Below are 24848 nucleotides of genomic sequence, written 5' to 3' on the forward strand. Positions count from 1 at the left end.
AAAATCAGACCCCCACATCCAACTGTCACTGTGCAGGCCATAGGCCATGCTCTGTGGGGCTTGGCCGCCTTCAGTGGGTTGGGTGCAGGGCCAATCCACCGCTGCACACTGCTGAAGGTTCTGCACAGTGGGGGTTGGCTGGCCAAGAGGAGTTGAGCTGGAGGCCAGGCCCTGCAACCCACCCCTGCGGCTGCCCAAACACTCTTATAGGTGCAAGGCATAGACCTGTGCTCTACCTTCGCATCATTGCCTCTGGTGCCAATTTCTTCATCCAGTTCTGGGGCTCCTGTTGTTGACCCTCTGCAACAACGTCGACATGTGCCTTTGGATCAGCTTCCGATTCCACGTCACTCTCAGCCTCCATCACCTCTTTTTGCCACAGGTTCGGAGCATGACTCTAGTTCTGATGAGGAGGAAGATGATAGATTCCGGGCAGCTCGAAGCCCTTCGGAACTGGTTATTAAGTGTCAGGACAATGAGGACGATCAGGAAGATCCTTACTTCCATGAGGAGGAACCCAGGTTCCCACAGCGCAAATACCGCTCTCCCTCATTTCTAATCTCCAATACATGTTGGAGGATTATAATAGATGATTTCCACTGTCTCACCAGGGGTCTCCTCAACTTAGGGTGCCTGCAACTACAGTGGCTCCTCCCTCTACTGCACTGCCAGAGCAATCTGCGCCATCTGCACCATCTACAACCTCTATTCAGGTCCATTTTTTTTTTAAACCGTTTTTATTGCAGAATCACATCACATTTACATCTTACATTTACGAGCGTCTTGCATGGTCGTTATCAATACTTGTTTCCTACCTGGGTAATTTGTTTACACAGCCTATAAGCCCACAACCCGGGTGTCGGGCGGCGTCAACCTACGAGTCTCCCCACGTAATTATTCCTGAGCGCCTTCAATATCCCATGCAAGACTTTCTTCAATCTGCTTTTATATTTTTCAGCCCTCCTTCCCCCCCCCCAAACCCCCTCCTCCCCCCCAACTCCTAAACTCCCCGGCTGCCAATCCCCCTCAACTCCCTGTGCCTGTTCCTACGCCTGGATTCGCTAGTAGTGTGTGTATTAGGACTCTGTCAGGAGTGGTCCGGGATACTCGAAGAAAGTGTTCCTGGTGTGTTTGTGGGGTCGTCAGTTCCTGAGTGGGGATGCTCTTCCTCCTCTTCGTCGAGCGTACTATCCCGTAATGCCTGCACTAGCGCCTCCCATGCCGCTGCCGCTTCTAGCGCCCAATCGTCAGCTTTGCGTCAGGCCAATTGGTATGGTAAAGTACTTTCGCTCGCCGCCCACTTGAGACATTCATTGAGCCACCTTTTGTGCGTAGGCCCCTTTTTGGATTTCCAATTTCTGGTTATTTCCCTCTTAGCCAATATCAGTCCCATATCGATAAACTTGCTTGTGATCCTATTCTTGGGTGTGTGCGGAAACCAATGCAGCACTCCTACTGCTTTAGTGTATTGTAGTTCCCTGTCTGTTGCGTTATTCAATGTCTCACCAACCTCCTGCCAATAGTCCTGTAGGTGTGGGCAGTCCCACCACATATGTTCTAAGTCCGCCCCTGCCGTGTTACATCTGGGGCAGGCCGCATTCTCAATCCCAAAGTACTTCCCGATTTTACCTGGCGTAAGGTAGGCTCTATGGAGAATATAAAAATGTATCAATTGGAAGCGAGCGTTCCTCGTACTCTTCCTCGCCCGCCGTAATAGTTGCCCCCAAGTTGTGTCAGGGATCTCCATCTGGAGGTCTAGTTCCCATTTGGCCTTCAGCGTTGCCAGAGGTTTTAGAGGTTCTCGCGCCATTCTAGAATAAAGACACGTCACTGCCTTGAATGTACCAGCTGCCATCATGGTGTACTGACATGACTTGGACGTGGCGGGCTCTAGCAGCCCCTCCCCCCAGTGTGCCTGTATAGCCCTGGTCACAGCAGCATGCATCAGGTAGTCTCCTCTCGGGAGATCGAAGAGGTCCTGCAAGGTCAGGTATGAGAGTAACGTCCCATCTTCGTACAGGTCACCTAGCACTTGCAGCCCCGCGTCTTCCCATCCCTGCAACCGCGACCAGTAGCCGCCATGAGGGAGTGCTGTCACCATTCCTAGCGGTATCTCAGGTGCGTACATACGCCGCACACCCGCTCTACGCCGTGCGCGATTCCAGCAGAGTTTGAACGTCTGTTCTTCTAGGGACAAGTCTTTGAGGAAGAGCTTTTGCTGTAGCGTAATGTACGCGAGCACATGTCGGGGGGTGCCCCTGTTCCTCTCCTGTTCCGGGCCTCAATACACCCTTGCTACCTCCTGCGTGAAGATCTGTAATTGTGCAGCTAGGTAGTAAAATTCAAAGTCCGGAACCGCCATACCCCCCTCATCCTTAGGCCGGATCAGCGTATCCAGCGCGATTCTGCGTCTGCCCGTGCCCCATAGGAATGATATTAGCAATGATCGCAACTGCTGGAAAATAGAACCAGGAATCCACACCGGCAACGTTCGGAAGTAGTAGAGGAGGCGCGGTAGAACTATCATTTTCACCAAGGAGATGCGGCCGGTCACCGATAGCGGGAGAGTGGCCCAGAAGGACATATTCCCTTTCAATGCTCGGATGCAACGGCCCACATTGCCCTCTAGCATATCGGACACCGTATGGTACACATACACTCCTAAATATTTCAAACAGGTAGGCTCCCAGGTGAGCGGTGGGCAATCGGCAGGTCGCCTCTCCCCCTGCCTCAATGGGAATAAACAGGTTTTAGACCAGTTTACTTTTAGGCCTGACAGCTTTCCAAACAGTTCAAGAAGCCTTACCGCGCCTTCCAGCGCCCCACCGGCATCCTCCAGAAATAATAAAAGGTCGTCCGCATACAGCGAAATGGTTTGTGGTTCTCCTCTATAGACTAAGCCCTTGTAGTAACGTCCCATCTGCGCTACTGCCGCAAATGGCTCCATCGCCAAAGCAAATAGCAGGGGGGATAGCGAACATCCCTGCCTAGTACCACGGCATACCTGGTATTGGTGCGATATTAGAGAGCCTATCCGGACTCGTGCCGTCGCGGATGTGTACAGTACTTTGGTCCAACCTATATAACTATCACCAAGGCCGAAGTGCTTCATGACCTTGTAAAGGTAACCCCATTCCAAGCTGTCAAACGCCTTTTCGATATCTACTGATAATACTAAAGGCAATCGCATCTCAGGCATCGGGTCCCCCAATAATCGTATCAGTCGGCGTATATTAATGGTTGTGTTCCGCGTGGGGATGAAGCCGGATTGATCGCTGTGGATCAGCTCCGTCATATGGCTCAGCAGTCTAGTAGCTAGTATGGTGCTCGGGATTTTGTAGTCCGTTGTCAGCATGGACAGCGGGCGATAAGAGGCTAGCTTTGTCTTCTCTCTCCCTGGCTTCAGTAACGGAATCATCAGGGCTTCAAACATGGATTGTGGGAGCTTACCTCTAGATTTAGCTTCATTGTAAACTACCTGGAGCCGCGGAGCTAATTGTTCCAAATATTTGCTATAAAATTCTATGGGCAATCCATCCAAGCTCGGGGTTTTGTTTCGAGCCATCTGCTTCACCGCGCTTCCTATCTCCGCCTGTGTAATGTCCCTGCCCAGGTCATCTGACTGTTCCTGATCTAACTGCGGCAATTGCAGTCCCTCCAAAAAGATGTCGATCTCACCTTCGCGGCCTTCCATTCCGCTTTCATAAAGCTTTTCATAGTATGACCGAAATGTGTCTAAGATCCCCATTTGGGTATTGCATATGCGGCCCCCTTCTTCTTCAATGGCCAAGATCGGGTGGCTACGCCTAGTTGGGCTAGCCAGCCAAGCAAGCATCGTCCCCGCCTTGTCCCCCTCGGCATGCGCTCTGGTCAGGTAATTTTTATGGTCGAAGCTCCGGAGTCGCTCCATTTCCACCGCTACTGCTTCCTTGGACTCACTAACCGTGTCCTGGAGCTCAGGATGATTAGGGCACGCCAGCTCAGCGTTCCGCAATGCCTTCTCTGCCTTTTCTAAATCGTCCAATAGCGTTTTGCGAGCTCCTGCATATTTCCCTATACAGTGGCCCCTAATCACAACCTTGAAGGCATTCCATTCCATCCCTCTGGTGGTTGTGGTGCCATCGTTTACCTCGAAGTATTGTGTGATTCTCTCCTCTAGCACTTCCCTAAACAGTGGGTCATCTAAGGTGTCCGGGCGTAGTTGCCATGTTGGGATCTGCGAGGTCTCAGTCACCCAGTTTAATGTCAGTAAGAGAGGATTATGGTCGGACAGCGTGCGAGTTAAGTACTCAGCATTTGCCACAGTGGAGATCACGAGCGGGGAGCACAAGAACGCGTCTAATCGGACATGGAGGTCATGCAGACCTTAGTAATATGAGTAATCCCGCAGGGTAGGGTGTCGCGCTCTCCAGGCATCTACCAGCTCCCAGCTCTCCTGCCATTCGAGCCGACGCTTCGCTAATCGATGCACTGGCGACGTTCTCAGCTGCGGGTGAGATCTATCTAGAGTAGTGTCCGCCACTGAGTTAAAGTCTCCTCCCACAATTATAGGGCCTGCCAAGTAACTCGCCAGCGCCCCAGAGAGCTTCGTGAAGAAGGCAGATTGGTCAATGTTGGGTGCATATACACTGCAGAGCACTATATCCCTGCCTCTAAGTTTCCCCTCTATGGCAACATACCTTCCCTCTGGGTCTATAACCTGCCTAGTCACCTGGAGAGGAACCCCCGCTCAGATCCAGATCAACGCCCCCCTTGCGAATGCAGAGTATGTGGTGTTGAATAGTTGCCCCCTCCATCTCCTCTGTAGTGCAATGCCCTCTTGTTTTGTTAGGTGTGTTTCCTGTAGCAGCGCAATCTGAACCCCTCTACGAACTAAATAAGCATGCACCTTGTGCCTCCTAGCCATAGTGTGTAGTCCCCGCACATTCCAGGTCACACATTTCGTTACTCCAGAGTTAGCCATAGTCCCACAACAATCTGCATGTGGTATTACAAGTCCTCTTCCAGTCATACGTAGTGGCACCCCCCACCCCAAACCCCGCCTCAAAACAATTGCCTCCCCCCTCCCATAGCCTTTGCCGTGAGCCACCCCAACTACTCCCGGCTTCCTCCCCCCCAGAACAGGACCTAACTTCGAGAAAGTAGCTCCCATCCAAACTTTAAACAGTGGCTAACTAATCCCCCGCTACCACCCAACTAAACCGCAGTCTGCACTACGGTGGCCTTATGGGCCTATGGGGCTCTACTCGACCCCAAGGGCGGCTATTACGGACCCTTCCCCCCCGCCTCACAATCCCCCAAAGTCACTCACTGGTACCCCAGCTGCTCCGGTATTTGCTGCTGCCTCAGGCACTTCTGGTTTTCCCGGAAGCCGCTCATAGAAATGGCTCAGTCATTAGGCCTCGATAATTTCTTCAGAGGTCTGCGGTGTCACCACCGGGCCCTTTGCCCCATCAAGATCCGACAAGTCCGTTTCCGACCCTGTGCGATGATCCTCCGATTCCGTCCCTCTGCGTGAACGGGTGCTCCCCGTTCCCGACAGGTCCACCACCGCCTGCAGCGCCGCTCTTCTCTCCTCTTCTGTTTGCGATTCTGTCGGTTTCCTTGATCTCTGCCGGCGCTTCCGGATTCTCTGCGATTTCCGCACCGGTTGCTGGCGCTTTGCCTCTTCAGCCCTATATTTTGCCCCGTCCATTCCAGCTTTGTAGGTGTCCCACCACGCCCAGGCGTCTGCTGATGTCATAAAGAAGAGCGCCTTGCCATCCACTTCTACTCTAAGCTTGGCCGGGAAAAGAAGCGAGTACTTTATTCCTTCTGCGCGTAGTTCTCGTTTGAGCGAAAGGAAGGAGGCTCGCAGTTTCTGAGTCTCATATGTAAAATCAGGGAACAATGTCACATTGTTATTATCCACTCGAAATGGGCCTACATCTCGGGCTCTTTGTAGCAGCCAGTCTCTGTCTTTATAATGCAACAGTTTTATCACCACCGGTCGGGGTGGCTGGCCCGGCCTAGGAGGCCTGGCTGGGACTCGGTGAGCTCTTTCTAGAGTGAAGAAGGATGAAAGGCCCTCCGGCGCCACTTCCGTCCGCAGCCAGTGGTCAAGGTATCCCACCATGTCTTCTCCTTCCGTTTTCTCCGGCAGACCCACTAAGCGCACATTGTTGCCTCTACTGCGATTTTCAGCGTCCTCCGCTCTCCGTTCCAGCGCTTGTATTCGGTCGAGTGCATCTAATAATCGCCCCTCCATGGACTTATGCTCCGGTATCATTTCTTGCAGGGTGCCCTCCGCACTTTTGACTCTGTCTTTCAGTTTGTCGTGGTCCACGCGGAGGAGCTCCAGCCCCAACGCCACCTGGGCTATATCCTGTCGCAAAGCATCCTTCGTAGCCGTAATGGCATCTAGGATGCGGTTTTGCAATTGTTGTAGGTCCGTTGGGCTCTGCGTTGCTCCGTCCGGGACTTCAGAACCGGTCGCACCATCCACTCGTCCCTTAGGTTTCCCCATCTCGTACTGTTCTTAAGCCAGCTGCGCACTTCTTGTGGCGCTCGTGGGGCTCCGGGCGAATCTCACAGCGCTCGCCTCGGGCGGCGCTCTCGCAGTAAAAGCGCTCCCCGCGCCCGAGTCCGGTTCCCTCTGAGGATTGGTCAAGAGCTGATCTAACGGCCCTCCGTGGCCCAGCGCTTCGTCGCAGCTGTCGCAGGAGATGGCAGCTAATTCGGAGGGGTCATTCCCGTCCAAAATGCTTTTCGTTCCTTGTCCGATTGCGCCCAGCGCCAGTGCACCATACCACCATCTAGAGGTCCACCCGGAAGGGTAATCAACTAAGTCCTGTAGGTCTTCCCCACCGAGCGTCCGCTCCACTGCTCCGTGTATAGTGTGGGACGTGGCTCCAGTCCACTGCTATGCCCCCGCTCCCTTTTTCTCGTAGAGCCTTTATCCCAGTATCTTACTGGCCTCCTAGTCCCTCTGCAGCATGGGATGGGGTCGTCCGCTGTTTGGGCTGCTTTGTACCGCTCTAGAGTCCTGCCGCTAGCAGTGCCTGTTCCAGGACCCCCTGGTCAGGGCGGATACACACAAGAAGCGCTCCGGTAGTCCTCCGCTTCTATGCGCTGCTTATATTGTCGCATCTGCTGATCGGCCGCCCCCGTATTTGCCCCTGTCACATTACTTCTCTGGGGTCTGGTTGCAGTGCAATCTGGGCCTCATGTCCAATCACCCTGGTCCAGTGGAGCCGCCTAACCCAGCGCTGTGTAGCTGTCGCTCTCTCCTAGCGGAGGGTTCCTCCCGCCCTCTTACCTACTGGCTCACTTCGTTCGCCCGTGGTCTCACCGGGCACGTCTTGTATCTTGTTCCGGGGGCTTGTCGGGCGGCGCTTTGGTGGGGCGCCCGCGATGTCTCCTCTGTCGGCGATTCTCCAGGGCAAGGCTCCCAGCTGGCTCCGATCCCCGTAGTCGGCGGCCTTCACCAGGAGTCGCGGGTTCCGTTGTTGCCGATGTCGGGGGCGGCCGCCATTTTGACGATCTGCTTCATGTCATCTGCTGGCTACCGGTCGTGATCTTACTCGCCGGCTAAAGGCAGCTCCCCAGTTGCTGACGGGGAACCAAAAATGTCGGGCTCAGGCGTCTCTCTGCGTATGTGGTGCCCCCGAAGGAGCCGCCGATCCTTTTCAGATTCTAATGAGTTGTTGCTGAGCCCCGTCCGCTATTTTGGGCTAGCTCATCACGGCAGCTTCCGATCCCGGTGGCAAGCCTCAGAGCCCTCCGAACGGTGATCTGCACCACTCCCGGGGTTCCCGTGGCCCTCCGACGTCTGGTGCTGCTAGGGAACGTCCAGACACAGCGGGTTCCGTGCCTTTGTTCAGGATTCCGCTGGGGATCGGGCGCGGAGCTCCGGGCTCACGCAGCCATTTCCCTCGGCGTCCAAGCCATGCCCCCCTCTATTCAGGTCCATGCAACTGTTTATGAGGATGATGACGTTCGCCCAAATCGGGAAGACGGGGAAGTTGATGATGATCGGAACATGTCGGATTGGGACGATTATCAGATCCAGACACAGTCACCGCCACGTTTGGGTCCAGGGGATTCCCCTCCTGTGGATATAGCTGCATTTCACCAACTTATGGAACGAGCGGTACTGCGCTTTAAACTCCATATGGTACTGAAGAATGAGGACTGTTTTCTTTATGATTTCAAGAGTCAACCTTTTAAACAGGTCCGGACAGTGCCCATAATTGACTTCATTTGGAATGAGGGTGTCAAACTGATGCAGATGCCAAATTCTATTCCGGCGCTTCTTCCTCGTTTGGAGAAGAAATATAGGGCGCCCCAGGGTTCTCCAGCTTGCCTGGTATGCAGCCTAAACCCAATTCCGTGATCACCCAGGCCGCCCAGCGCCGTTCCAGGAATCTTCTCCTATTACCGCTCCTCCTGACAGTGAGGGACGTTGTCTTGATGCCATTTGATGAAAATTTTCCACTATGGCTCCTACCACCATGAGGACTGCAAATTCTCTGGCCATTCTGGGGCGCTACGACCGCCAGATGTGGTCGGATATGTCCTCTTTTATCGACCTCATTCCTGACCCCTCCAGAGCCGAGGCTCTCAAGATTCTTCAGGAAGGAGAGAGAGCGTCATCAGAGATTATCAAGTGCTCTGTGGACATTGCGTGCACTGGTTTTCGTCATCTTGCAGGGGCAGCCGTTTTACGTGATCAGGGCTGGCTTCGTTCCACCTCTTTTCGCCAGGAGGTTCAGGCAAAAATCCTCGACATGCCCTATGACAGCAAATCGCTCTTTGGCCAGCATGTGGACGACGCACTTCAAACCATCAAAAAGGACACAGAGACGGCTCATGCCCTAGACACTTTGCAGTTTCGCAAGCAGCCATTCCGTGGTGCGCGCGGACGCGGCACCTCCTCTTCTTTTTGAGGCGGATCCAACCAGTACCGTTCCTACGGCCAAGGAAATCAGAGATATTCCTCCCAGTCACAGCAGTCCTATCGACAACAGTCTTCCAAGTCCTACAGAGGAAAGTCTTCCTACAGAGGCTCCGCTTCTAAGAAGCAATGACTTGCCTTCCCTGCTCAAAGTTGGAGGTGGAATCTCCCTTTTCTTTTCCAATTGGTCTTCAATCACCTCGGACCGTTGGGTGCAGGACATTGTATCAAAAGGCCATGCTTTGGAGTTTGTCAAGTTCCCCCCAAACACTCCTCCAACTGGTCCACCTCCGTCTCACCTCAAGGAGCTCTTTCAACAGATTCGACTAATGATTCAGAAAGGTGCCATCAAAGTGGTTCCCAAGTCTCAGAAGGGGATGGTATTCTTTTCCCGTTTTTTCCTCGTCCTCAAGAAGTCCGGCGAATGGCGTCCGATCCTCGACTTAAGAACCCTGAACAAGTACCTGAAGTGCCAATCCTTCCGCAAGCTCATGCTCGTGGAATTTCTCCGCCTGCTCTCAAAGGACGATTTCATGACCACCTTCGATTTCCACGTGCCGATACTTCCAAGACACCGGAAGTACTTGCGATTCCGGGTAGGGCGCTGAGACTTTCAATTCAAGGTTCTGCCTTTTGGCCTTCACTCCGCCCCTTGAGTCTTCACGAAAGACCTGGCTTCCATGGTGGCATATCTACGTTTGAAGGGCGTTCAAATCTTTCCCTACCTGGACGACTGTCTCATCAAGTCACAATCTCGTCATCAGGCGTCTCTGGACACTCGATTCTGTCCGACTCTATTCCACTCCCTCGGTCTGTCCGTCAACACCGAGAAGTCTCAGGTCGATCCAGCTCCCTGCAGGACCTTTCTAGGCACCACTCTGAATACTTCGCAGGCGAAGGCATTCATGTCTCACGAGCGTCGGCTGTGGATTCTACGCCTAGTGGCTCTCATCCGTTCAAAAAGGTCCGTTTCAGTTCGTGAATTGAAATCCTTTCTCGGGATAGCGTCCTCCTGCATCTCCCTGATCCCAAATTGCAGGCTCAAGAGTCACCCAATTCAGGAGGAATTGGACAAACAGTGGCGTCAGGTCAGCAGCTCTTTCAACGATCTGGTACTGGTGACCGCTCGGATGAGGTCCGCTCTCCAATGGTGGGCTCAACCATCAAACATCGCTGCCGGTACTTCTTTCCTAACCTTCGCTCCTGAGCTCGTCCTTACCACGGATGCCTCCCTGGAAAGCTGGGGCGCACATCTTCAGGGGCTATCCATAAAGGGCAAGTAACCCTGTCTCAACGTTCCTGGCACATCAACAGACTGGAACTAATGGCCATTTTCCTGGCGCTAGAGTCTTTCCATCTTCTGCTCCAGGGAGAATCAGTGCTCCTTCAAACCGACAATACCACCAGTATGCACTATGTAAACAAACAGGGCGGCACCAAGTCACCGCTCCTTTCTCAGCTGGCACAGAGCATCTGGGACTGGGCACTCATCACCAAATTACCCTGACAGCGGTTCACCTACCAGGCATCTCCAACATCCTAGCGGATTCCCTCAGCAGGTCCGCGTCCTCGACCCACGGGTGGGAGTTGCATCAGCCGACTCTGGACTTCATCTTTCGGCTGTGGGGTTGCCCGAACATGGATCTTTTTGCAAGCCCTGTGAACCGTCTTATGCAAGCTGGCTTCCCCATCAAGGGTCATGCGGGAATGCCCTTTTGATGGACTGGTGCAATCTATTCGCCTACCCTTTTCCGCCGATTCCGCTGGTTCCTCGAGTGTTGTGAAAAATGTGGAGACAGCCGTGCCACATTCTCCTGATAGCTCCCAGATGGCTTCGACAAGCGTGGTTCTCGGAACTGCTGCTTCTCTCACAGTGCGAACCCATCGTCCTTCGTCCTCGAGCGGATCTCCTCACACTGGACGAGGGTCAGATCTGTCATTTGGACTCCTCCTCTCTCAAATTATCGGCCTGGAACCTGAGCACCTTGAATTTGCCCACATGAATATTTCACCAGCATGTAGAGACGTTCTTGCCAATGCGAGAGCTCCGTCCACAGTAAAGACTTACAAGCTAAAGTGGAAAAGGTTCTGTCACTGGTGTGCATCTGCCAACATCCATCCCTGGCACTCCTGTCCTGCTCAGCTTTTGCCGTTCTTTCTGCAATTGGCTCAATCAGGACTTTCCCACTCCACTTTGAAGGTCTTCCTAGCGGCAATATCTCGTTTTTGGCAGGATGGGTCTTCCTCTCTCTACTCTACATTCGGCGTCCTCCTCCTACCTGGCATCTCAATGTTGTTTTGGCGCAATTGATGAAGGCGCCTTTTGAGCCCTTCCATAAAGCGGATTTGAAATTTTTGACCTGGAAGGTGGCCCTGCTTCTTGCCTTGACTTCACGTTGCGTGAGTGATATCCACGCCTTTACCATTCAGCCTCCTTTCCTTCAATTTAAATCGGACTGTGTTGTACTTCGTACCAACCCGGCATTCATGCCTAAGGTGCCAACTGATTTTAACCTCAATGAACCAGTCTTCTTAAAGACTTTCTTCGCTAATCCCCAATCTCCGGCGGATCAACGTTTGCATTCATTGAACGTGAAAAAGATGCCTTAAATTCTACATCGACAGGACAGCACCCTTTCGTAGGTCTGATCAACTGTTCGTTGCTTATGGACGCATGTGCAAGGGGCGTTCTGTTACCAAGCCAACTATTGCACGTTGGATTTCCTCAGTAATCTCATTCTGTCATCAGAAGGCCGGCAAGCCTCTTCTATCTACAGTGAGAGCTCATTCAACCAGGGCGATGTCATCCTCTACTGCCCTGTTTGCTGTTTTGCCGATTCACCAAATATGTCAAGCAGTCACGTGGTCCAGGAGGCACACTTTCACAAAGCACTTCTGCCTTGAGACGATCAATGAAGCTGATACAGCAGTGGGCCAAGCGGTGCTTCGTAATCTTTTTAAATAAGGTGATCCTCTTTCCTTCCCTCCGCCTGTATGGGTACTATTATTTGTCTGGCAGCAGTATGTTATTTCATTGCATTGTATTCTAATGCACTGCTATTTTTGCCTTGCGGCAAGCTATTACTGCTCACTATTCTATTCAATTCAGAAAAGGGGGTGGTGATGGACAGAGTGTCTGAATAAAGCAGACTACTCCTACCCAGTCCAAAGATCAGGGCTTGATCCATCACCGTTTTTTAGCTCACTGCACCATCCCAGCTCAGAACCTGGCTACATGCAAATTAGTCTGTCCCTGGCCCAGTGCATCATGGGAACAGGGCAGACCAAACTACCAAGCCAATTCTTTTACTGGAAAGGAAACAAGCTTCCGGGGACCGGTTTCTGGCATTACAGCCGTCTTCGGCCCGGCTTGCTTGAATCCTGATGGTGCAGTGAGCAAGGGACTCATGTCTGAGCATACCCTTCCACGCTTATTGTGGACAAAACGATTCAGAAAAGGGGGTGGTGATGGACAGAGTGTCTGAATAAAGCAGACCACTCCTACCCAGTCCAAAGATCAGGGTGATGGATCAAGCCCTGATCGTTGGACTGGGTAGGAGTGGTCTGCCTAATTCAGACACTCTGTCCATCACCACCCCCTTTTCTGAATCGTTTTGTCCACCATAAGCGTGGAAGGTATACTCAGATGTGAGTCCCTTGCTTACTGCACCCTCAGGATTCAAGCAAGCCAGGCCGAAGACGGCTGTAATGCCAGAAACCGGTCCCCGGAAGCTTGTTTCCTTTCCAGTATAAGAATTGGCTTGGTAGTTTGGTCTGCCCTGTTCCCATGATGCACTGGGCCAGGGACAGACTAATTTGCATGTAGCAAAGTTCTGAGCTGGGATGGTGCAGTGAGCTAAAAAACGGTGATGGATCAAGCCCTGATCTTTGGACTGGGTAGGAGTGGTCTGCTTAATTCTATTCAAGCATGTGAATCTATGAAAGACACCCCAATACTGGAGAAGAACCATTGTTACTGTAAACGGTGGTTCTCCAGTATTGGTGTCTTTCATAGATTCACATGCGACCCACCCACCTCCCCTCAGAGGCTCGCTTCTCCTCCTAGACTCTTTTGTCACTCTTGTGCTACGAAAATCGGAGGGCCTGAGCCTTTGAGAAGAAGGTTCTAGAGGGGTACTTGCGCCTGATTGCTGTAGTTTGGACTAACATAATGACACGGATATTCTATGAAAGTGCTTTTTTCTTCTAATGTATTCCTATGTGTTAATGCTAACCTTGGTACTTATAAGTATTTATGGTTTTAGAATGTAGGTATTTATGTTTTCATAAACATATATTTTTGATTTTATTGCTAATTTATTCACCGTGGGGCTCCCACTTCGACGACGGGGAATATTCAAGCATGTGAATATATGAAAGACCCTAATACTGAAGAACCACCATTTACAGGTAAGTAACAATTGTTCTTATGCCCCAACTAAGAGTTCTGCGCCCTATGTCCAGCAAAGTCAGGGCTGGCTGCAAAAGCAGCGAAAGCAAAGTGTGCCGGTACACAACCTAAACATTGCAGCTGCCCACTAAGTGCTGGGCAGCAGTTACAATGAGCACGGGCACCAGCGTGCCCCCTGAGCAGCTGTCTGGGACTCTAAATGAAAAATGCCTCCAAGGAAATAGGGGGCTGGCACTGCGGTGCTCCTGAACCCCCACTGGGGCTTTGGAAACAATATGCCCCCAGAAGAAATCAGCGCTTCCTTCAAAAGTACCTTTTACAGGTCCCTCTCGCCGGGACTCCGCACGTTGCAGCAATCAGGCCCCCATCCCTTGGGCGACCCCTAAAACATTTGGGGAGCCCCACTCACCGGGACTTTGTCTCCAGGGAGGCCGGTACAGAAATCAGGTGGGAATCCTCGCGCACAGCTGCCTTTACATTAGGACAGCATCAGCACCGTAGACATCAAGTTACTGGCACAGAGGGGTGTGCACCTCTCGCTCATCCCCTTTAACACAGCACTTCAGCGCTTACTGTGAGTGGGCCGTGTGGAAACTGCAGAACTGAACCTCCGTCGAGGTGCCACCATAGTCCTTCTACAAGAATGCCCCCTTTGAGCCCCACTCACTGGGGCTTCTCTGTTGCGGCTCTCTGTCTCCTTTTCTCAAGCGCGGGGGCGCGGGGCTGACATGCGGCGGGGGCAGACACCGACAATGTGCCTCGGCCCCCTCCGCCTTACTCCCAGACGGCTGCGGCGATATCCTCCTTCACCCGGGCCCTCCTTTCAGGGACCGGGACTTCGCGGGGAGCCTGCAAGGCGCCGGGCAGCCTCTCCGGCAGGCCGCGCTGCCTTTGGCCGGCCTGCTGCTTCCGAGTTTGGACCCGCCCGGAGTCAGGCGCGCTCTGCCTGGCTTCCGGGTTGGGTTTTAAAAATCGGCCCGCGGCGGTGACTTGGTTGTGGCTTCTAGTGTACCGAAGCACGGGGTGGGCTCCCGCCTTCGGTCAAATCAAATACAATGGTGGCTCCTCTTTCTCAAGCACACAAAGCGGGGTTAGGCACCCGCTATGAAGGCACCGATGCGGGGTGGGTTCCCGCTCGGTTTTCAGCACAAGTCAGTGGCGCCAACGAGGGGTGGGCTCCTGCTCGTATTTTTCGCCGCAGAGAGGCAGGGGTGGGCACCTGCTTGAAGAGTAGCAATTGCGGGGGGAATCCCTATGTCTGGATTCCCTCTGTAGATGAGGCAGCTCAGCGCTGCGGAGCCCACGCGCTCCTAGGATGAGAAAAGTCCAAGGCAAGAAATGGAGTGCTTTTCCCAGCAAATGAAGAGCAAAGCGCCCTTCCAAATAAAATGCAAAGTTCAGGGGGGGCACAAGGCTTGGATCAGGCAGACCAGCACACAGGGCCCTCCAACAGGGCGCCAGCCCCTTGAGGGGGTTCCTCCTGGAGCCCAGCAGCAGCAGCCCCCAGCGTCAGGACCAGCACAGCAAAAGCACATTTTCATGGGGTCAGAGCCCCTTCATTCATTCCACTTTTCCCTTTCTCACAAAACAGGGCTTGGGGGAAAAACCAGATGCAAATGGATTGGGGGAGCTTTGAAGCACTTTGTTGTGCTCAGCTCCTCTCTCCATTGTCAGGTGGGGGCTAGGTGCTCAGACGCACCACAGGGGGCGGAGCCAGCATTGTGGAGGGAAGGCACAGCCCTATTCAGGTCCCACCTAAAACTCCTCCCTCTCATCTACATGCAGATCTCCCTATTTACCACTGGGCAGAGTCATCCTGGCTCCTGGAGCCACCCACACTAACCAGCCCCTGTCAATCACAAGCCAGACATGCAATTCACATCAGGCAGGCAGACACACAGTACACAGAAATGCCAACTTCTAAAAGTAAAACACACAAGATGATGGACGTAATGTTGCACAATGGCAAAACATTCACCCCCAGTCACAGATCTGGGATTAATCCATCGTTATTTTGCTCACCAAGCCACCCCAGTTCAGACATGGCCATATACAAATCAGTCTTGACCCTGTGCCTCATGGGAACAGACCAGACCGAACTGCCAAGCCATGTCTTCCCTGGACCGGAATCAAGCATCCTAGGACATGTTTCTGGCTATCAGCCTTCATCAGCCAGGATACCTTGACTCCAGTGGCATCGTGAGCACGGGACCCACGTCTGGGCATACCCTTCCCACATAGGGTGAACAGCAAAACACACAAGATGATGGACGGAATGTTGCACAATGGCAAAACATTCACCCCAGTCACAGATCTGGGTTTAATCTGTCGTTATTTTGCTCACCAAGCCACCCCAGTTCAGACATGGCTATATGCAAATCAGTCTTGACCCTGTGCCTCATGGGAACAGTCCAGACCGAACTGCCAAGCCATATCTTCCCTGGCTATCAGCCTTCATCAGCCAGGATAGCTTGACTCCAGTGGCATAGTGAGCACGGGACCCACATCTGGGCATTCACTTCCCACATAGGGTGAACAGCAAAACACACAAGATGATGGACGGAATGTTGTCATCAGAGTTGTCAGAATGACTTGCTGTTGAGCGGCGCTGGGGATTGGGCTAGAAGGTATGGATGCATCCATTGTGCCATCGGTCTGGATCTGGGGGCAGATCCAGAGGGGCCAGTTGGCATCGAGGGCAAACCCGCTGACGGTAACCCAGCAGGGGAACCTCTCAGCTGTGGCTAAAAATGACATGTATGGCATTAGGTTCCTTCAGTTGGGCGGGCGTTACTCTGGTGCTGGCTCCGCAGGTGGAACGTGGAAATGGGCCTGGAACCACAATGTCAAAAAGGTTAATCCGAAGAGTGCTTCAACTTCTACTTCTTGTGCTTTTTGAACTTACCAGACTTCGGCAAGGAGGTCTAGGAGTCTGAAGATGATCAACCGCAGAAACTGCTCTGAGAGCTTCATCACCCACTCGAGAATCGCCTAAAGGCAGGTCTTGGAATTTGTGTCCCAACCCCAGGCACCAGAGAGAAACCGAGTGGGGATCAGGCACACACATCTGGGTGTGGCAGTCCCCACAAGGCTTGAACCCTGAAGATTTTGCAGGGAACATAGTGTCCTAGCACACTGGGAGGAAAGCTCAAAAATGTTGACAAAAGGTTAAAAAAAAGTTGTTTGAAAAATGACCCAGGTAGCTCTCCGGATTTGAACTGTTGGCACGGAACGAAAGGAACTGATCTCAGTGCTCTGGGATGGTGTCTATAGAGGCACCACAACATCACTTCCCACGCAGCCGATGCAGGGTTGAACGATGCCACCTCCCGATGCACACAGGTACATCTCAAGATTTTCCAAATCCATTGTGACACCTGGGGAATATTGTAAGGTGAAGAATCTGCGGTTAGAAGTCTCTATCAGAAAATGTGTTCACAGGACAGAGCTATCTACTAGAACTCAAATTGGGTGGCAATGAGTCTGGCACCCTTTTGGTGATTGGAAATTGCATTAAAGGGCCAACGATCTGTCTAGATTGTGACCTTTCACAAGCCCATACCATCACCGCTGGAGGTAAGTCATTCTGAAAAATCAGAACCTACTGCATAACTCAACCAGAGGATATCCATGTTTTAATGCTTCAAATTAAAGTGTTAGAGCACAATAAGCCTGCCATTACAAAGAGTAGGATAGTAATTTAGAGAAATGACACAATGTAACTGGAAATCTTTAGACTTGGATTGTAAAGCTGCTTTGTTTCATATGGTATTTTTATTTCCTTAGCTCCTTCACTGCTGACTCTGGATCATGAAACCGCCCATGATGATCTTGTCCTATCAGAAGATAGAACCAGTGTGCAATACAGAACCCGTGATCAACATCTGTCCACTATTGGCCAACTGCAGTCAAGTTGTTGCTCATTGAAGAGCTTTGCCAAAGAGGTAGCTGTACTGGGAACTGAAGGCTTCACCTCGGGGAAACACTACTGGGAGGTCGATGTGGGGAAGTCTTCTGCATGGATTCTGGGTGTGGTCCCAGAGCCCTTGCTAAGCGGTAAGGGCGCCCTACAGTTTGGCACCAATTACGCTTTGCAGCTCAAGGAAGGAAAGACCTATGAAACCTTAGAATATCCCCCAAGAGTGTTGCCTTTGACTTGCAGACCACAGAAGATTGGTATATTTGTTGACTTTGAAAACAGACATATCTCCTTCCTCAATGCCGACGACATGTCCCTTCTACACACCTTCTCATTCTTCCCTTTTACAAAACTGTTTCCCTATTTCCAGCCCTCTGTAGATGCTAAAGTGAGAAAGCATGAGGCTCTCATCATATGCCATTAGTATGAACAGGGAGCACTAGCCTGTCTACCCAGGAAGACAACACAGGTGTGAGGCAAAGGGGAAGCACCGGTAGTCCATTTCTGTCTTTCGCTGGATAACACCATTAACTGCATTACGTGCTTCACTGCTTTTAACTTTTTCCCCCTGCTTAGGTATGTATCCCAAAAACGTTTCTGCTGCAAAACAAAATTCTACTTCATTCATTTCTGTTTGTAGCACCAGTGCTTCCCATATTACTGCCTCCCTAACAGAACTAAAACTGAGGTAGACACAAAAGGCTACCCTTCTCAAGGCTAGCATTTGCTGTCCAAATTAAATCCCATAAATTCATACAAGTCAGATATCACACACGATAGCCTGCCCCTAGCATATGAAATCCGAGCAAGGTGCTACAAGAGTCAATCTGTGTTTTGTAATAAACTGGAGGCCTGCTTGCAAGTTTGAAGCCCCTCTTCCAGGCATGATACCTCGGTCTGCATAGGCAGCATCGGCTGATAGTTCAAACTGTTCTTTCTTTGTTGCCAGTGCAAGGCAGACCAGATCCTTTCAATATAGCTGCTCTTTCTTTTAGATCCTGTTTCTTTATAATAAGGCTCCATCCATATTCAAGAGTCCTGCCAGCAATTCTGTGAATATTGAGAAAAGTTGGGAGAATGCCAAATATAGCGCCATATCCCTCCTCTATTTTCAATGAAACTGTTGTACAACTAAAGCCATGTGATTCCAAGTGCATATGTTTGAAAAGTAGTATGAGTTCTGCTGCTCAAAATGAGAAGGAATTCCAGCATTCACAAGTTAGTTTGAAGGTAAATTAATTGTTTGCATAAATTCTGCAGCAATTGAAATGTTTCTGCTTTGAATAAAGTTGTGTTTTGTGGTAGACTCTTGTGCAATAAAAGTTTGACCATTTGAAAGGTATTAAGGATCTCGGAGAGTTTTTTTTATTTTTGGAACTCTTCTGACTTCTGCTGTAAATGTTACTTTATAACCACCTGGCTCATCAGATGCCACAAAATATTCCTGCCCAAATGAGTGGAACACAAGGAAAAAAATAGTTTTACTTTGAATTTGCTGTTGATGAAACGCCTAATTTTCAAGTAACAGTATTTTTGCTTCATCGTAAGCTCCATCACACTCCTCATGAGAAGGGCGAGACCATACAGGCTCTTTGGGGGTAGCACATTCTACTGTCTAGGACTTTCGCCCAAAAGATCAGACCTTAGAATTGCAACTGTCACATGCAAATAGTTGACACTACAGCCAAGAGACAACACGCACACGTTTAAAGTGAACACTCATGTTTGTCATAATTGTCTTTCCGATATCCTGCTTATAACCTTCCCTCATTGCCTATTCTTTAGGTTCTGTTGACTGAATCAACTTTTGAGAGCCATGCCTACATGGGATTAAATTTATAGTGTGTGCGCGCTAAGAACATCAATGTAACAGTGAAGTTCCTGGGAGTCAATGGCAGTCGAGTAGCTGAGAAATGCTTGTAACAAGTATTTCCTATTGCCCTTACACTTGTGTTTGCTCACTGAATGCCAAGAACACTCCCGTTTAGGTTGTAACTGTCGGTTCTACATATGGTGTATGTGGAGAAGTGTGGCTCACTGGTTAGAGCAGGCAGACCCTGAAGCAGAGGTCAGACCCGGGACCAGGGTTTAATTCCTGACGCGGCAGGGTGTTGAGCTCAAATGTCCACGGACTTGATAATTCTCGCTTCGGTGCCTGACCAAATCATGGGTTCACACTCTGCAACTCTGGGCATTAAGCTTGCTTAATCTCCACAACGCCCAACCCTCCCCCCCCCCTCCCCCCCCCCCCGCGGCGGGATGCCTGGCTTTCACCTTGGGGATGCCATGTAGGGGCTATCTCACAGGGAAAAACCAGGACGGGTTCCCAAGGCAAGCGCGGAGATACCCCTTCGGGGGTCGATTCTGGCGCTATATAAGAATATAATAATAATAATAATGGTGACTCCAGGCTTACTTTTGAAGGTAGGTCTGGGGGAGAAAATTCTGAAAAAGTTAACACAGAACTACAATGTCATAACTTTTTAGCAAGCAATTAAAAAAGGATTGCTCTATTCAATGCATTGTTGAGGTGAGATGAAGAATTAAATGTATGACATAGTGTACTTTCCAAATGTAAAATGGTCCCTTATGTATTCCAGTGGAGATCGAATCATACACCAAAACAACCAAGCGAAACAAGCATTGGCATAGCCAATAGGTCTCGCTTTTTGGACCGTATAAGTATTTAGTTATGCAGCAGAATATCCTTGGTGCAACAACACCAACTGCTGCATGGCTAAACACTTATAAGGTCCCAAATACGAGACCCATTGGCTATTAAAATGCAGGCAAAATGAAAGCTAGGATGGCCTGCAGTAGATGGCAGTGATTATCCAGTCCTAGAGCAGTGTCAGGCAACAGTGCAAAGGAAATGAAGACCATACATAAAGTTCAGCTCCCGCACAGTTAGACAAATACTTGCAAACCTGTGTCGGAGCAATACATGAAGTGGTCAGCGTTGAGGCAGCAGTGCAAAATCCTTAGCCAGGTTCATGTAAAAAGTCCTCTCATAATTTTGCCAGTTACTATCCTTAACTTTGCTTGAAGATGTTTACCTTGAGTCGGTCAGTGGGTTTAATCTTTCTTTCTTTCTGCTCCCGCTCGTCACCATATGTTGAATACTCAGACAAATTGTCCTTAAAGGAAGAAAGACCATTTGTCACAACAACAGGTGGGGCAAGATGACAGAGTTGAGAGGGAGACAGGAGGGACAAGAAAGCAAAATGAGAGGTAGACAAAGAACAAAGTGAAAGAATAGAAGAAGGAAGTAACGGAAAGAGAGAAGACAACAGACTTGGGGTGGGGAGATGCGAGATTGAGAGGAGGCGGAGCTAGAGGAAGGAAGATGAAGGAAAGGCGAGTGAGGCAGAGCAAATATAGTAATTGGAGAAGAAAGGAAAATACAGCGCCCAGAAGCCAAAGAAAATAGGGGAGAAAAGGAGATGAGAGAGAAATGAGCGGGTAGGGCCAGCTAGGATGGACGAGACAATCAAAGAAGGAGGGAGAGGTGTGATGAAGTAAGAAGCAAAAGAAAAGTTGAATGAACAGGAGAACTGATGGAAGATAGAGGGCAGAAGGGAGGGGATAGGAAAACTGATTGATTGAGAGGTAGAGAATGAGGGTCAATAGATGAGATCAGAGAGAATGAGGAACAGAGTGGAGAGAGAGAGCGCGCTGTCCGCAACAGTGGCAGTTAATTCGGGTTTATCAAAATTAATAAGCACTGACAAACTCAAGTCAATACTTCTGGCTGAAATGGTCAGTAGGTAAATACTTGTGGATTACTGTGCTGTCTTAATGGTTACTGAGACCGCATGGCGTCTCTGAGGTCTGACGCCCTACTGAATGTAACGTGAGAGATAGTGCAGCTGTGTCATTACTGAGAGTTGTGCAACGAAATCTCCTCAGCGGTGTCATCAATGAGGGGCGTCTGATCGATTGAATCCTGCTGCTGACTTCTGTAATGTTGTTACCATAGCAATAGCACTGCTGTCTCAGAAACTACTGAAAACTGTTTGATCGAAGAATAGCTCTTCTGTACAGAAGGGCTTCCTAAATAATAATTGTTCTTTCGGCTTTTATTTTGATATTTGCATTTCGGAAGGACTGCTGAGAATTTGAAGCAGCCTGCACCAAACAGGAACTAATCTCTGTCCATCAGTCTCTGGGACAGGTTTCCTGTCAAATAAAGCTGGCTAAATCATGCAAAACCACCGGAGCCGCCAAGTACTTAAGAGGCCTGTGAAATTGAATGCTCATTGCTGACAAGTTCAAAAGAGAATACCAAATCTGCTTTTCATCATTCTGAGGTCGATACATGGATTACTGATAATTCGGGAAATATTACCTCATTTCAATTAGTGCGTTTAGCGGCAACAACAATTGTGGGTTGAAGTGGATTATGAAACAAGGGAGAGTATAAAGGGAGTGGTGCGCGCTCAGCCGCGAAAGTGAAAGTGATCGCTATCAAGCACGGTGAGCAATGCGCCAAATTAACATGAAGAAAGACATAGGGCACCTCTGCTCATAAGCGCAAGCCCGCGCACAAGCACGCTAGCTGTAGGCCGGCGGTAGCATTGTTTGAAGCCCTTACTAAAAGTCTCGCCAGACCAGCGCATGAGCTGGGTCAGGCGAGACCTAAAAAGCACATGTCTGGCTGTCCATCGCAAGACAGCCGGCCAAACAGGCATAAACTGAAGTGCACAGCTCACTGCTGCCACTCGGCAGTAGTGAACCCTCCCACTCCCATCCTGACACTGTACCGGACAGGAAGATGAAAAATAAAATAGTAATAAATTAACTTTATTCCCATTTTATTTTTCATGGGGCTTTCCTGGAGGGCAATTTTGCCAGTGGGGCGACGCTCACAGAGGAGCCGCCCCTGACTGTAGTCCCACAACACTCTTCACATTGCTATTATCTGCATTAATTAAAAAGAAAGATAAAACATGACAGACTAAAACATGACAAAAAAGCATAACAACCTTATTATGAATGGCCCAACTGGCAATGCAAAAATTATACCTTTTAAAAATTGATACCCCTGGGATAATAATTTAACAGGTGTAATCACAGTTCCCCATTACAAATTGCGCTCCTTACAATGGGGAATAATGTAGATTGTGGATCTTGCAGTACCATACTCTACCTGCACTCCTATTTACCAGGCATGTTCCCCCCCCTTGCATGTTTGGTTGGTTTATCCTGTTGAAAATGACAGTGATGCTGTAATCATCACAGTATGTGATTCCGATCCCTGTTTAACTATATTTTGTTCTTTGAAGGGCAAATTTAGTCTCACTCTTTCCATCGCATAACTTATTTGCTCTCAATAATATTTCGATGAGTTTGTATCTTTAGCATTTGTTATTTCCAATAATAATAATAATATAGTGATTTATTAAGCACGCCAGCTACCCCCAACACAGGGGTGTCCCGGCGCTAGGAACACTAGGTAAATAGGCTTCAGAGGCAAGAGTGCGTATTTTCAGATCTAAAGTACTGCTGTCCTAAAAAGCCATGTCTTCAAGGATTTTTTAAAACAGGATTCTGTCTTAGCACTTCGCAAGTTGGCTGGGAGTGTGTTCCACAATACGGCTGTTTTGACCATGAATGCTCTTCCACCCAGCCGTGATTTCTCAAAACGCGGAGTATGAAGTAAGTTGAAGGAGTTAGAACGCAACACTCGGTTTTGTTTATAGGGCCAAAGTCTTCACATTCAGATACTTTGGGCAGTTCCCGTCCAAAGGCCGATAGGCCATTGTCATGGCCTTAAATATGATTCTTTTCGCTACTGGTAGCCAGTGGAGTTTGTGTAAATGCGGAGAGACATGTTGTCGGAATGGAATCCGGCAGACCAGTCTCGCAGCTGCATTTTGAATCATCTGAACGCAATGGTTTAGGGAGGCCAAGATACAGAGCATTGGCATAATCTAACCTGGATGTAACTGTAGCATGTACAACTGTTTTGCGGCAATCTTCCGGTAAAAGATGCAAGATTTTCCGGAGATTTTTTAACTTACTAAAACAAGTTGCAGAGACTTGTTGTATTTGGGCTGAAAAGGTCAGATTTGCTTCCCATTTCACTCTTAATTTTCGAATAGAGTTGGTCGGGGGTGGTGGAGTGCCCATTTCTGCTGGCCATTAAAGTTCTGACTCTGGCACATTACCTTGCCCAAAAAACAGAACCTCTGTTTTTTCCGCGTTTAGCTTTAGTTTATTAGAGTTCATCCACATAGCTAAATCGCATAAGCATCCCTTACATTTGTTTAAACCATACACCGTCTGATCCTTGAAGGAGAGAACTAACTGGGTGTCGTCAGCATAGGAAATAGCTTTCACCCCCAGTTGGCAATCAAGGAAAACAGAGGAGCTAGGTAGAGGTTAAAAAGTAAAGGACTCAGTGCTGAGCCTTGGGGTACCCCACACCAGAGTTGTTTCGGTTGGGATTCATATGGCGTGAGGGCGACTTTCTGAGTGCGTCCGCTCAGATAAGAGGTCAGCCATGTGAAAACATTTCCCTCCAATCATACTTCTTTTAGGCGCTCACCGAGAATAGTGTGGTCAACCGTATCAAAAGCTGCGGACAGATCCAGGAGCACCAGCAGCGCCAGTGCTCCTGAATCCAATGACCACCTAATCGACTCTGCCACCTCCAACAGAGCAGTCTCTGTGCTAAATCCTGCTCGGAAGCCTGATCGAGTATCATGCAAAATCCCATTCTGCTCAATGAAGCTCGTCATTTGGTGTTGAACCAGTTTTTCAAGCATTTTTCCTGGAGTGGGTAGAAGCGAAATAGGTCGCAGGTTTTTTAGATCGCCCGGGTCTCCATTTTGGTTTTTTTCAGTGGGAGAAGTGTTGCATGCTTCCATTTATCTGGGAAGATGACAGTTTTCAAAGAGGAGTTCCAAATATGTAATAACCCCTCCACCAAAGAGAATGCTAGCACCTTCCATAGTTTGGGAGGGCAAGGATCATCTGGGGCTCCTGAATGGCATCTCTGAATTTCAATTAGAGCATCCTGTGGCAGAATAGGAGAGAATTCGCTAAGCCTAGGTATCTCCCCCGGAACCGAGATTTGTCCTCTTTCACAGTAGCCTCTGGGGCCCGGAATGACTCGTAGACCTTTATGATTTTGTCGTTAAAATAGTTTGCAATCTTATCGCACAGGGCTGGGGATGAAGTTACTTCTGTCTCCAGTGCCCTGGGCCTAATAAAGGATTGAACAACCTTAAAGATCTCGCTGCTCAACTGCTTAGCATTTTTTATGCTTGACCCAATATGATTTCGTCTAGCTGTTTTTAACTCCTTATGAAACACTTTTAAGGCTTCTTTACAATTTGCCTTCATTTTCTCACAATACAACTTTTTGCACCTACTCCTATGCTCCCTAAGGGCATTAGAGAACCATGGGGCAGTGGGGGATAGTCTATTTGATTTTCCCACTCTGCCTGAAGCTACCAACTCCACTGCCGAAGCAATCCAATGGTGTAACGAGACTGCATTGGCATCTGGATTGGCTGAGAGGCGGGAGGGTTGTGTAGCAAAATGGGGCTTAGTGTTGTTTCAGTTAAATTATTCCA

General features: G+C 49.8%; 1 protein-coding gene across 1 annotated transcript in view; it reads left to right on the plus strand.

The window, feature by feature from the left end:
• Positions 1–18606, plus strand: part of LOC147703560 (zinc-binding protein A33-like) — a 242831-nt gene extending 224225 nt beyond the window's left edge. Inside the window, exon 6 of the mRNA XM_086928932.1 lies at positions 17133–18606. Coding sequence (XP_086785058.1) covers positions 17133–17689 — 557 coding nt within the window. The 3' untranslated portion in view covers positions 17690–18606. The remainder of the gene's footprint in view (positions 1–17132) is intronic.
• Positions 18607–24848: the final 6242 nt, after the last annotated feature.

The sequence above is a fragment of the Lissotriton vulgaris genome, chromosome 7, assembly GCF_964263255.1.
Source record: "Lissotriton vulgaris chromosome 7, aLisVul1.2, whole genome shotgun sequence".
NCBI classification, from domain to species: Eukaryota; Metazoa; Chordata; class Amphibia; order Caudata; family Salamandridae; genus Lissotriton; species Lissotriton vulgaris.